General features: G+C 61.7%; 1 protein-coding gene across 1 annotated transcript; it reads left to right on the top strand.

Moving 5' to 3' along the window:
- Positions 1-5,507: 5,507 nt before the first annotated feature.
- Positions 5,508-11,081, top strand: AP5B1 (adaptor related protein complex 5 subunit beta 1). The gene is made up of 2 exons (XM_074959727.1): positions 5,508-6,129; positions 8,382-11,081. Exons 1-2 carry the CDS (start codon positions 5,977-5,979, stop codon positions 10,980-10,982), a joined length of 2,754 nt encoding a protein of 917 aa, XP_074815828.1. The 5' UTR covers positions 5,508-5,976; the 3' UTR covers positions 10,983-11,081.
- Positions 11,082-11,579: the final 498 nt, after the last annotated feature.

Genomic DNA, 11,579 nt, shown 5'->3' with positions numbered 1-11,579 from the left:
CCCGCCTCCCCGAGCGGCTGCTTCGTGCGGCCCAGCAGATTCCCCCGCCAGGGAGCGGGGAGGAACAGTTTGTGATTCACCCGCTGCTCGGGAGAGCCGGAGCGTCGGGCGGGTGCTGGAAGCCAACGCCGGGCGGGTGCGGGGGGAGGGGGGACGAGAACCGCGGGCCCCGCTAGGCCCAGCTCCAAAGAATCTTAATTGCAGCCGGCTTGGCACCTGTCGGCTGAGATGCTCCTGGCACACGCAGCACATTCCTGGGGCCAGGAGTCCCGCAAGCCAGGCCCTGACACACATAAACCTGGGAGCGGAACACACGCACTTCAAGGGCTGCTGGCTCAAATCCAGGTCCAGGAGGTGGGGACTGGCTGGCTCAGGGGGGTGGGGGATGGGACACGGCCTCTCCCTTACCAACTTGGGGTTGGATGGGAGCTGGTGCCTCCTAGAGGGGAAAGACCCCATTCCCTCCTCCTTCCACCCTGAATTGGAGCAACAGGCCCAGAATATGTGCCCCTTCTCTGGGCGGGGAAGGTACGGACCCATTAATTATCTGTCCAGCCCCGCTCAGGACTAGTACCAAGGAAAAGTGTGAGGCCTGAAACATATAATTATCCTGCCTATGTTTCCTGTAGTGGTCCTGTCCCACAACACGCCAGAGAGGGGCAGAGATCACCCCACCCACAGCTGCAATGCGGCCAGCCCTGGGGTGGAACGCACTGGAGCCGGGGAGGAGTGTAACAGCACACAGCAACGGCGGCTGGGGGCGGAGGCGGGAAGAGATGGTCCAGGTTCCGTCTGAACTTGGGGCGCAGAGAGGCAGACCCAAGTCAGCAGAGCAGGGGTTTGGCCAGGACACTGGAGTTCACATCCCAGCATGTGGGGAAAGTGCCAGGAGGTTTCACAGCCATACATGGGGCAGTGTCAGGGTTTTACATCTCCCTGGAGTCAGTGAATCACAGTGACCCCATGAAGTGGAGAGCCCCCCCCCCCGTACTGAGCTCCCCTCTGGTGCTGCACTGGGGCATTGGGGTCATCACCGGCTGTGAGAGGAGGGTACCCCAATGAGCCCTCCACCTCACTCCCTGAAGCACAGCGGCCCTTCGCACTGCTGTTGACCATTGGGGCCAGCGGTGACTGCGAAGGGAGAGCACCCGCTACCCACTCCCTGCAGCTGCCTTGCAGGTCTCCCCTCCCATCCCAACTGAAACCAGTCCTGCTTAGCATGCCATCTCCAGGCATCCCAGCATAGGCAGGGCTCCCGCTTCCTCCTGAGCCTCAGCCCACAGGCAAAGCGGATGTCAGCATGTCTGGGATGTGGGAAACACCCAGGGCCAGGCAGGTGGTGCCAGCCCAACGGGTTCAACCAAATCCCCGGGTGAATAACCTCAGGGAGGAGAAGACAACAAACAGGAGTTCTGGGATGACAGCGTATCTAGTGGTTAGGGGTGGAGCGAGGCCTCCTGGGGTTTAGCCTTGCTCCTGGCGGGGCTGTGAGGCAGAACCCCTGAATTCTATGCCTCAGTTTCCCCTCGCTCCATTGAGGGGATTCTCCTGGCTGGGCGGTTTCATTGGCAAACGTGGGCACCCAGCTGTGAGGCTGGTGATGATGAGCTGGGCTGGGCACTGCCCAGGCTCGTGGCACTGGCACTGCAGCACATAGCCTGGGTCTATAACATGCCTTCAAAGAACTTGGCTAATTAACCCACAGGTGAAGCAGCATCAAAACCACTCACACAGAGAAACTGAGGCACCACCACTTCCTCGGAGCCAGCCCAAGAATCAGGGCAGTAGGAGATACAACTCAGTTCTCACTCCCAGCCCCCACATAACCAGTAGGCTCCCCTCCCCTCCCAAATAGAACCCAGGTGTCCTGGCTCTCAGCCAGGCTCTCTGGGCTGGGGTGCTCCCAAAATCCCAGCTGGAGTTTCGACCTGGCTATTTCCTGGTGTTGGGACGCGTCCCAGCCTCAGCCCCAGGGGGGGATGAGTCTCGTGGCAGAGATGGGGCAGACGCGGGGGAACCAGTCTGGATGTGGACGGGAGGGGTGCGGCCGGAACCAGGGGGGTGGGAGGGCTGTCCCTAGCTCTGCCACTGACTCACTGGTGATCCTGCCCTCTCCTTGCCTCAGTTTCCCCATCTGCTCATGGGGATGGCGTCTCTGAGAGGCTGCCCAGAGACACTGAATAGCTCCAGATGGATCCATGTTTAAGATACACCACCAGCGCTTTTCATCCCCTGCCCAGGGCTGAGATGCAGCCACCTCGGGGCTGTTTAACAATTCACAGTAACATCACATAACAGTTTTGGACAGGAAGCGAAAAAGAATTTTGTATCCGATTGAAACTGCAGCGTTTATTGAGACAGGCTATAGACCACAGAGGTGGAATTTGTCTGGGAACTGGGCTGAAGTACCCTGCTCTAACCACTAGCCCCCACTCCCTTCCCAGACCCATACACAGAACCCAGGATTTCTGACTCCGGCCCACTTCACGCCAGGCCTTGCTGCTCCTCCTGCCGCTGAGTTCCTCCCTTCTCGCCCCCGCGCCTGGCTAGGGGAGCAGGAAGCTCCCGGCTCCATGTGGGGGCCTCTCCCTGTGCCCCAGGCAGGCCCCGTTCCCGCTGCCATACAGTTAAGTTTCACCGCCCGCCCACACTCCAACCTATCTCCCCGTGCAAGTAACTCCCTCTCCTCACCCCCTACCCCCAGTGCTGGGGGATCTGGACCTGCCCGAGGCTCCTTGATCACTGGCAGTGCCTGAGCCCCAGGCCAAGAGCGAATCTCCAACCCAGCAGTGCCATGGCTGCTGGCCGAGGGGGGAGGCAGAGGCAGGAATTGGATCAGGGGGAGGACGTGAAATAGTGACGGGGATGGAGGAGTGGGAAGAAGAGCGGGCGATACAACGGGCTGCCCTGTGCCTCTTTCCCCATCTGCCCAACCCATGTCATGCCCTCGGCTCAGTGGGGCGCAATCTGCCTCCGTGTGTGTCTTCTTTGGCCCTACAGAGCTATGCATGGGGTGGAGGGGTCCCAGGGATAGCAGGGGGCTGCAGGTCACGATTTTGGGGCCTTGGCAGAGCTGGGGGGGGGATCCAGAGCTGGGATAGCAAGAGGCTGTGGGTTGGGATTGAGGGGCATTAGCAGAGATTGGGGGGGGGCAGGCTGCGATAGCAGGGTAGGGGGCACCGCTCAGCCCTAGGTACCTGCAACCTGTTAGCCGAGGTCTGTGGTGCGGCTCAGGTTGGGGTGGCTTCATGAGACTGTTACTCAGAGGTTACACAACGAAACTGAAGCAAGTCGGCACCTGCTTCTGCCCCCTCATCCCAGACCTCTGGAGCAACGGAGCCAGGACTCAGCCATCGCCTCCTCCGTTAGGTGCTCTGGGGACAGAGCCCTGCCACTCCTCCCTGATCCATCTCACAGGCCAGCCCTGCGTGTCACCCCCAACCTCCTGCTAACTGAGCCCTGGGCTCCCCACCAGCTCTGCCACCCCCTTCAATCCCACCCCCTGCTGTCCCAGCCCTGGGCTCCCCAATAGCGCTGCCTGTGCCCCTCAGTCTCGACCCCCCTCCCCTGCTAACTCAACCCTGGGCTCCCCACCAGCTCTGCCAGTGAGCTTAGATTTGCACCCCCCTGATATCCCTCCACCCAGTGCCCTGAAACTGAGGAGGATCCTGCACGGATGGGGTGATGTGGGGTGACAGTCCTTGAGGGTGAAAGGAATCCCTGGCTGGATGGGCCCATTGGTCTGGGGGGGCGAGGCGGAGCAGGCAGCGACAGAGAGGAGAGGCGATGCCCCGGTTGTGGGGCGGGCAATGTTGCGGGGCGACGGGGTATACCCAGAGCAGCGAGGCGGGAGGGGTCGGCAGTGACTAGGCGGAGGAGGATGGGGGGGGTAGTGACGTGAGGAGGGGAATGGGGGGGGCAGTAAGGCTAGGGTGACCAGATGTCCCGATTTTATAGGGACAGTCCTGATTTTGGGGTCTTTTTCTTATGTAGGCTCCTATTACCCCCCACCCCTTGTCCCGATTTTTCACATTTGCTGTCTGGTCACCCTAAGTAAGGCAGGGGGGATACCCCGGGAGGAGGGGTCGGGCAGTGACGCGAGGAGGGGAATGGGGGGGACGTAGTGACGTGGGGGGGCAGTAAGGCGGGGTGATACCGCAGGGGAGGGGCCTGGCAGTGTCGCGGGGAGGGGGATACCGGGTGGGTGGGGAAGTAGTGACGCGCGGGGCAGTAAGGCGGGGGGATACCGCGGGGGAGGGGCCGGGCACTGACGCGGGGAGGGGGATACCAGGTGGGGGGGACGTAGTGACGCGGGGGGGCAGCAAGGTGGGGGGGATACCGCGGGGGAGGGGCCGGGCAGTGACGCGAGGAGGGGGATACTGGGGGGACGTAGAGACGCGGGGGGCAGCAAGGCGGGGGGAAACCGCAGGGGAGGGGCCGGGCAGTGACGCGGAGAGGGGGATACTGGGTGGGGGGGAAGTAGTGACGCGGGGGGCAGTAAGGGGGGGGATACAGTGGGGGAGTGGCCGGGCAGTGACGCGGGGAGGGGGATACCGGGTGGGGGGGACGTAGTGACGCGGGGAGGGCAGTAAGGCGCGGGGATACCGGGGGGCGGGGCCGGGCAGTGACGCGAGGAGGGGGATACTGGGGGGACGTAGAGACGTGGGGGGATACCGCGGGGGATGGGCCGGGCAGTGACGCGAGGAGGGGGATACTGGGGGGACGTAGAGACGCGGGGGGCAGCAAGACGGGGGCATACCGCAGGGGAGGGGCCGGGCAGTGACGCGGAGAGGGGGATACTGGGGGGGGGGGAAGTAGTGACGCGAGGGGCAGTAAGGCGGGGGATATAGTGGGGGAGTGGCCGGGCAGTGACGCGGGGAGGGGGATACCGCGGGGGATGGGCCGGGCAGTGACGCGGGGAGGGGGGTACCCGGGGGCGGGGCCGGCCAGTGACGCGGGGAGGGGGGTACCCGGGGGCGGGGCCGGCCAGTGACGCGGGGACAGGCCGGGGAATATCGCCCGGCCGAGCGGTTCTGGCCCCATCTAGCGGCCGGCGGGGAAGCAGGAAGGGCGGGCCGAGGCGGCTGCTGCGTCGGGCGGTGAGCGGGCCGGGCTGCGACTCAGGGGGATGCCCCGGGGTTCCCCCGTGCAGGGGGCCGGGTAGGGGAGCGTCCCCTCCTGGGCCCGGGGTGGGGAGTCCCTGGGCCCCCCTTGGGGCCATCTGGGGCTGCCGCACTGCGACACCCCGCGCCCAACACAGCCCGCCAGGAAGCCCCACCCCAGCGCCTCCGTTACTCACAATCCCCCCTCCCCGGCTATTGCCCCAACACGCCCCGCTCCCTATCCCCCACAATCCCCTGGGGCCCCGACCCAGCACAGCCATGTTCTCTGTTACCCACACTCCCTTGCGTGGGGCCATCATGGGCCCCTCCCCCATTGCCCACACTCCCCTGCCTGGGGCTCTGGGCCATTGACCCCCCATTCCCTGGAGCTCTGACAGGCACCCAGCAGTGGTCAGTTCTCCAGGATTCTGACTCTTCTGGACACCCTGCCCGCCCCAGCCCCCGCTTGTTCTTACCCAGAAACCCCAAGGGTCCCTGGCCTCAATCTGTGTGTCCCACGGGGCCCCTCCAGCTGCCCCCTCCCCTTTTCCTGGGATTGCCACTTGCCCCATTTTTTTTGTTGCCTCAGTTTCCCCAGGATTAAAACTGGGTTAGTAGCAGCCTGGCCCCCAGAGACAGTCCTGATTCTCAGTTCAATAATCCCATTACATACAGGGTCCCCTCCCCTGGCACTGAGATGTGGTCACCACTGAGGTAGGGTGTGGGACCTGCTTATACAAAGATCCCTGTCCAGTGCTGCTGCCTCTCGGGCAGGGCTTGAGTGAGACTGGCAGCTTGTGGCTCTGGTGTGGGACACTCTTTTGCTCTGACTGGCTTCTCTCTCCCACCCAGGTGATCCCTCCCAGGGGTTGCCATGGGTGTGCGGAGTGGGGAGAGCTGGGCCCAGCTTATAACATCCTTCCGAGCAGGCCCCGCCGCCTTCCTTCTGGCCCATGGGAGTGATGATACCTTCCTGGCTGAGCTGCTTCAGGACCTGAGCAGCGAGAGGATCAGTGAGCAAATCAAGGTATGTGGGCTTGGCAGGGCGCCTGGGTTCTATTCTTGGCTTGGGGAGGGGTGTAATGGGCTAATGCAAGTATTATAATAATAATACAGGGACTGCCGGGTTTTATCTTCAGCTTTGACAGAGGAGTGGAGTGGGGTTTAGTGGTTAAAGCTTTGTGGGACTCCTGGGTTGTCTTTTTGGCTTTGGGAGGTGAGTTGGGTCTAGTATAGAGGTGGGCAAACTATGGCCCATGGGCCACATCAGGCCCATGGTACCGTCCTGCCCAGCCCTTAAGCTCCCGGCCGGGGAGGCTAGCCCCCGGCCCCTCCCCTGCTGTTCCCCCTCCCCCGCAGCTACGCTGCCATGCGGGCAGCACTCTGGGCGGCAGGGCTGCAAGGCAGCATGTCTGGCTCCATCCAAGCAGCACAGCTGCCAGACATGCTGCTCTGAGTGGCATGGTAAGAGGGCCTGGGGGTTGAATAAGGGGCAGGGTGTCCCGGGGGGCAGTCAGGGGACAGGGAGCAGGGGGCAGTTGGATGGGGTGGAGGTTCTGGGGGGGGCGGTCAGGGGACAGGGGGGTTGGATAAGTGTGGGAGTTCCAGGGGGCCTGTCAGGGGGCAGGGGTGTGGATAGGGGTGGGGGGGCAGTCAGGGGACGGTGAGCAGTGGGGATTGGATGGGGGTGGAGTCCCAGGGGGGCGGTTAGGGGCAGGGGTCCTGGGAGGGGGCAGTCAAGGAACAAGGAGCAGAGTGGGTTGGATGGGTTGGGAGTTCTGAGGGGGGCAGTCAGGGGGTGCGAAGTGGGAAGGGGTGGATGGGGGCGGGAGCCAGGCTGTTTGGGGGGGCACAGCCTTCCCTACCCGGCCCTCCATCCAGTTTTGCAACCCCGATGTGGCCCTCGGGTTGAAAAGTTTGCCCACCCCTGGTTTAGTATTTAGAGCAGTGCGGCTGGGAGTCATAGAATCATAGAATATCAGGGTTGGAAGGGACCTCAGGAGGTCATCTAGTCCAACCCCCTGCTCAAAGCGGGATCAATCCCCAACTAAATCATCCCAGCCAGGGCTTTGTCAAGCCTGACCGTAAAAACTTCTAAGGAAGGAGATTCCACCACCTCTCTAGGTAACGCATTCCAGTGCTTCACCACGCTCGTAGTGAAAAAGTTTTTCCTAATATCCAACCTAAACCTCCCCCACTGCAACTTGAGACCATTACTCCTTGTTCTATCATCAGCTACCACTGAGAACAGTCTAGATCCATCCTCTTTGGAACCCCCTTTCAGGTAGTTGAAAGCAGCTATCAAATCCCCCCTCATTCTTCTCTTCCGCAGACTAAACAATCCCAGTTCCCTCAGCCTCTCCTCATAAGTCATGCGTTCCAGTCCCCTAATCATTTTTGTTGCCCTCCGCTGGACTCCTTCCAATTTTTCCACATCCTTCTTGTAGTGTGGGGCCCAAAACTGGACACAGTACTCCAGATGAGGCCTCACCAATGTCGAATAGAGGGGAACGATCATGTCCCTCGATCTGCTGGCAATGTCCCTACAGATACATCCCAAAATGCCATTGGCCTTCTTGGCAACAAGGGCACACTGTTGACTCATATCCAGCTTCTCGTCCACTGTAACCCCTAGGTCCTTTTCTGCAGAACTGCTGCCGAGCCATTCGGTCCCTAGTCTGAAGTGGTGCATGGGATTCTTCCGTCCTAAGTGCACTTGTCCTTGTTGAACCTCATCAGATTTCTTTTGGCGCAATCCTCTAATTTGTCTAGGGCCCTCTGTATCCCATCCCTACCCTCCAGCGTATCTACCACTCCTCCCAGTTTAGTGTCATCTGCAAACTTGCTGAGGATGCAATCCACACCATCCTCCAGATCATTAATGAAGCTATTGAACAAAACCGGCCCCAGGACTGACCCTTGGGGCACTCCACTTGATACCGGCTGCCAACTAGACATGGAGCCATTGGTCACTACCCGTTGAGTCTGAAAATCTAGCCAGCCTTCTATCCACCTTATAGTCCATTCATCCAGCCCATACTTCTTTAACTTCCTGGCAAGAATACTGTGAGAGACCGTGTCAAAAGCTTTGCTAAAGTCAAGGACACCTAGCTTCTATCCCTGGCTCTGGGAAGGACTAGAGCAGGGGCGTGAGAGTCAAGAACTCCTGGATTCCGTTAGTGGCTCTCCCGTTCTATCTCATGGTGGTGCCTCTGTGCATTGCAGCCCACAGTGGCAGCCCCCTGACTGCACTCCTCTCTCTCTCTCTCTCTGTTGCAGGTCTCCATGCTGACCCTTCTGCTGGAGTTCCCCACCCTGTTGTGCCCAGACCCCGAGGTGGGCGAGCAGGTGGCTGGCTCTCTCCTGGCTAACTTTGCCCAGCTGCCCCACTCACCCAAGTTGTCCTGGCTGCGGCGCCACCTGCTGGTGGTGGTGGGGACTGTGCTGATCTCCACTGAGGCCTTTAGGGAGGGCTCCCAGGCCTCCCGTGACTACCTCTCTCTGCTGCTGCACCTGGCCTCGGACCTCAATGACCAGCGGCAGGGGCCGGGTGACCGCGGGGTGCGGGCGGCTGCCTGCGAGAGTCTGAGGGAGCTGGAGTGCTGCTACCCTGGCCTGTTCTCCCGGCGGTTGGACTCGCTGCACTCCATGCAGCAGCAGGAACTCACGCCTGTCCACCAGGGCTATACGCTGCTGTACAGCCTGGCCCTGCGCAATGCCGTGCTGCTGCTGGCCCGCCGGGGAGAGGGGGCCCTCAGTGAATTGTTGGCTGGCAACGAGGGGCTAGCTTGGGAGGCGGTGGGGAACGCCGGGGCAGTCTCTCCAGCCTCCATTGACCGCCTGCTGCTGCTGCCCACCCCGGCCGAGACCAAGGAGCTGAAGTCGGTGCTGTCCCAGCTGCTGGATGGCTCCTATCTGCTGACACCACCTGCCCAGAGCCAGCTTCTGTGGCATCTGGCCCACGTGGTGTGCGTGATCCGCACCCAGTCACCTGCCATCTTCAAGGCGCAGCTGGTGCGATTGTTTGGCACAGCCCACGTGGCGCTGCTGCACGCCAGCCTACAGCTCAAAGGGCTTTTCACGGACAGCCTCTTCACGGCCGAGGACGAGGCCTTCCTCCTGCGCCGCCTGGTGGGCATGGCCCAGCATCCCTCACTGCCCTCGCCCCTCAAACTCTTCTACCTCGACTGCCTGCTGCACTTCCCCGAGAACCGCCCGCTGGGCTCTGGCTCTGAGGAGGGGCTGCCCGTCCTGCTCACACCCCGCCTGGCCTCCTGCCTCTTCCCCTCCCTCTTCAACGACCCGGGCACCATGCTGGCACGCCTCAACCTGCTGAGCCTGGTGTGCCTGGAAAACCAGGGCCCCGAGGCTGACCAGGGTGTTGGATATATCTTTGAGCATGTCCTGGCACTGGCAGACACCGTGGCAGGCAAAGGTGGGCGTGAGGCCACTGGGCTCTTCTTCCGAGCTGCCTACCTCTTTGCCCGCTACTTTGACTCAAGGCCACAGCTGATGGCAGAGCTGACGGGCACCCTGGTGAGGCTGTATCGCCAGTGCTGCTCCCTGGCCCCCAACCTCATCAACCTGCTCAATGAGACCCAGGCGGTGCTGGATGACCCAGCCTGGCCCACATCCTTGAGCAAGGCCCTGCAGGAGCTGACTGTGGGCGTGCCACTGCTGCCACCCTGGGATCAGGATCTGGGCTGGCACCTCAAGCTGTTGGCCCGGGTGGCAAAGGAGAGTGGGGTCCCGCAGGGCAGCACACTTGGATTTCTGCAGCGCCTGGTGCGGCTGGCAGGTGCAGGACAGCTGGGAGATTGGCACATTGGCCAGGCTCTGCTGAGTGTCTGCCGCAACCTGCTGCAGCACCAGCCTCCACCTGCCATGGGGTGCCAGCTGGCCGAGCTGCTCCAAGATATCTCACTGAGCTACCCGGATGTGGACGTGCAGGATCGGGCCCGCTTCTACTACACGCTCCTGTCGTGCCTGTCCGGGGACAAGCTGGGGGCAGTGCTGGCACCTGGTGGGCGCCTCAAAGCCCGGACTCTCTCCTCCTCTATCATGGCAGACAGTGAGAATTTCACCGCTGCACTCACCGTGCATCCAGCCCCGCAACCCCTGCTGCAGCTGCGGCGCGAGGCCCCAGCCAAGCCCACCCTGGTACCAGCGCCAGCCTCCCAGCCGTGCCCTGCTGATGCTCAGGAGGTGAAGGACTGCTGCCGACGGCTCCTGGAGCTGCATTCTCCAGCTCGGCTCAGCCTGACGTACCGGCTGCTCCACACAGGATCCTCCCCTGAGCGACTCTTCTGCCTCTTGCTGCGTTTCGAGCACTCCGACAACTTCTATGAGCCAGTGCCTGATGTGTGTGTGCCCTACCTCTCCACCACCCACCCGTCACCTCTCCTCACACTCCACCTGCAGCCCCGCTGCCCCTACCCCACCAAGCTGGAAGTGAGCGCCTTGTACACCTCGCAAACTGGCCTCACCTACTGCACCCAGCTAGAACCACTGCAGGTGGCCTTTCCGGACATCTTCCTGCCTCTGGCACTGCCCGTGAATTGGGACTGTGAGAGCCGGTGCCACCTCTTTGACACCCTCTGGTCCTCCCTGTGCCCAGATGGGTCAGGTGACTGCGCCGAGAGCCTCTTTTGCTGGCCCACTACCCAACAGCCCTTGGGTGTCCTGGTGCAGGCTCACTTTGCCAGCTACCTGGTGGCAGAGGATCCGGGCACCTACAAGATTGCCATAGCCCTGCCACCCCACTACCATGTGCTGCTGCACGCACAGACGACCCAGGGGGCAGCGCGCGTCACCATTCGCACTGATAACTGGAAGGTGCTCCCCCACCTGAGTGCCTACCTGCGGAAGGTGGTGGAGTGACAGAGCCTGAAATAGGGATTGAGGGCATCCCCCAGCAAGGGGTATCTGTGAGTGGGAGTAAAGGGGACATGTCTCCAGCCACCTGGGGGGGGATTTGAGAGTGGGAATAGGGGCACACATCTCTGGTCCCTTGAGGGGCCAATATCTGAGTGGGACTGGGAGCCTGAAATGTAAATTTCTGAAGCTCTGTACAAATGCCTTTTGCAAGTAAAATGCCTTTTACTTGCCTTTTGCAAGTGAAATGAACAACTTAGTGCATGTGGGGAGGGGTACATTGGGGTGGGGACAGGGGTGGTGCATTGGGAGCTCTGGGGGCAGATGCAATGGGGTGGAGCTGGAGGAGTGTGGAGGTGGTGCTATGCATCTGTGGGAGTGCAATGAGGTGGTGCTGTGTGCCTGAGCTCCTGTACTGCTCCCAGCTAATGGGGAGTCTCCAACACTGGTGCTGCTTTGAGCAGCTGAGCTATAGTGCTGAAAGGACAGTTGGGATGCATTTCCCCCCTCACATGCTGGAGGACTCGATGCCTGCCCTGTGAGCCCGATGCTGAAAGGAGGGTTTGGTTTCTGAGGCTTGTTCGGCCCCTGGCTGCTCTGCTG

The sequence above is a fragment of the Natator depressus genome, chromosome 7 (assembly GCF_965152275.1).
Source record: "Natator depressus isolate rNatDep1 chromosome 7, rNatDep2.hap1, whole genome shotgun sequence".
Lineage (NCBI taxonomy): Eukaryota > Metazoa > Chordata > Testudines > Cheloniidae > Natator > Natator depressus.
This window is presented reverse-complemented; position numbering and strand designations above follow the sequence as displayed.

Bases quoted from the DNA above. Each gene is read 5' to 3' on its own strand.
- AP5B1 (XM_074959727.1), top strand. From the start codon at position 5,977: ATGGGTGTGCGGAGTGGGGAGAGCTGGGCCCAGCTTATAACATCCTTC. The intron at 6,130-8,381 runs GTATGTGGGCTT...TCTCTGTTGCAG, and splicing joins GGATCAGTGAGCAAATCAAG to GTCTCCATGCTGACCCTTCT.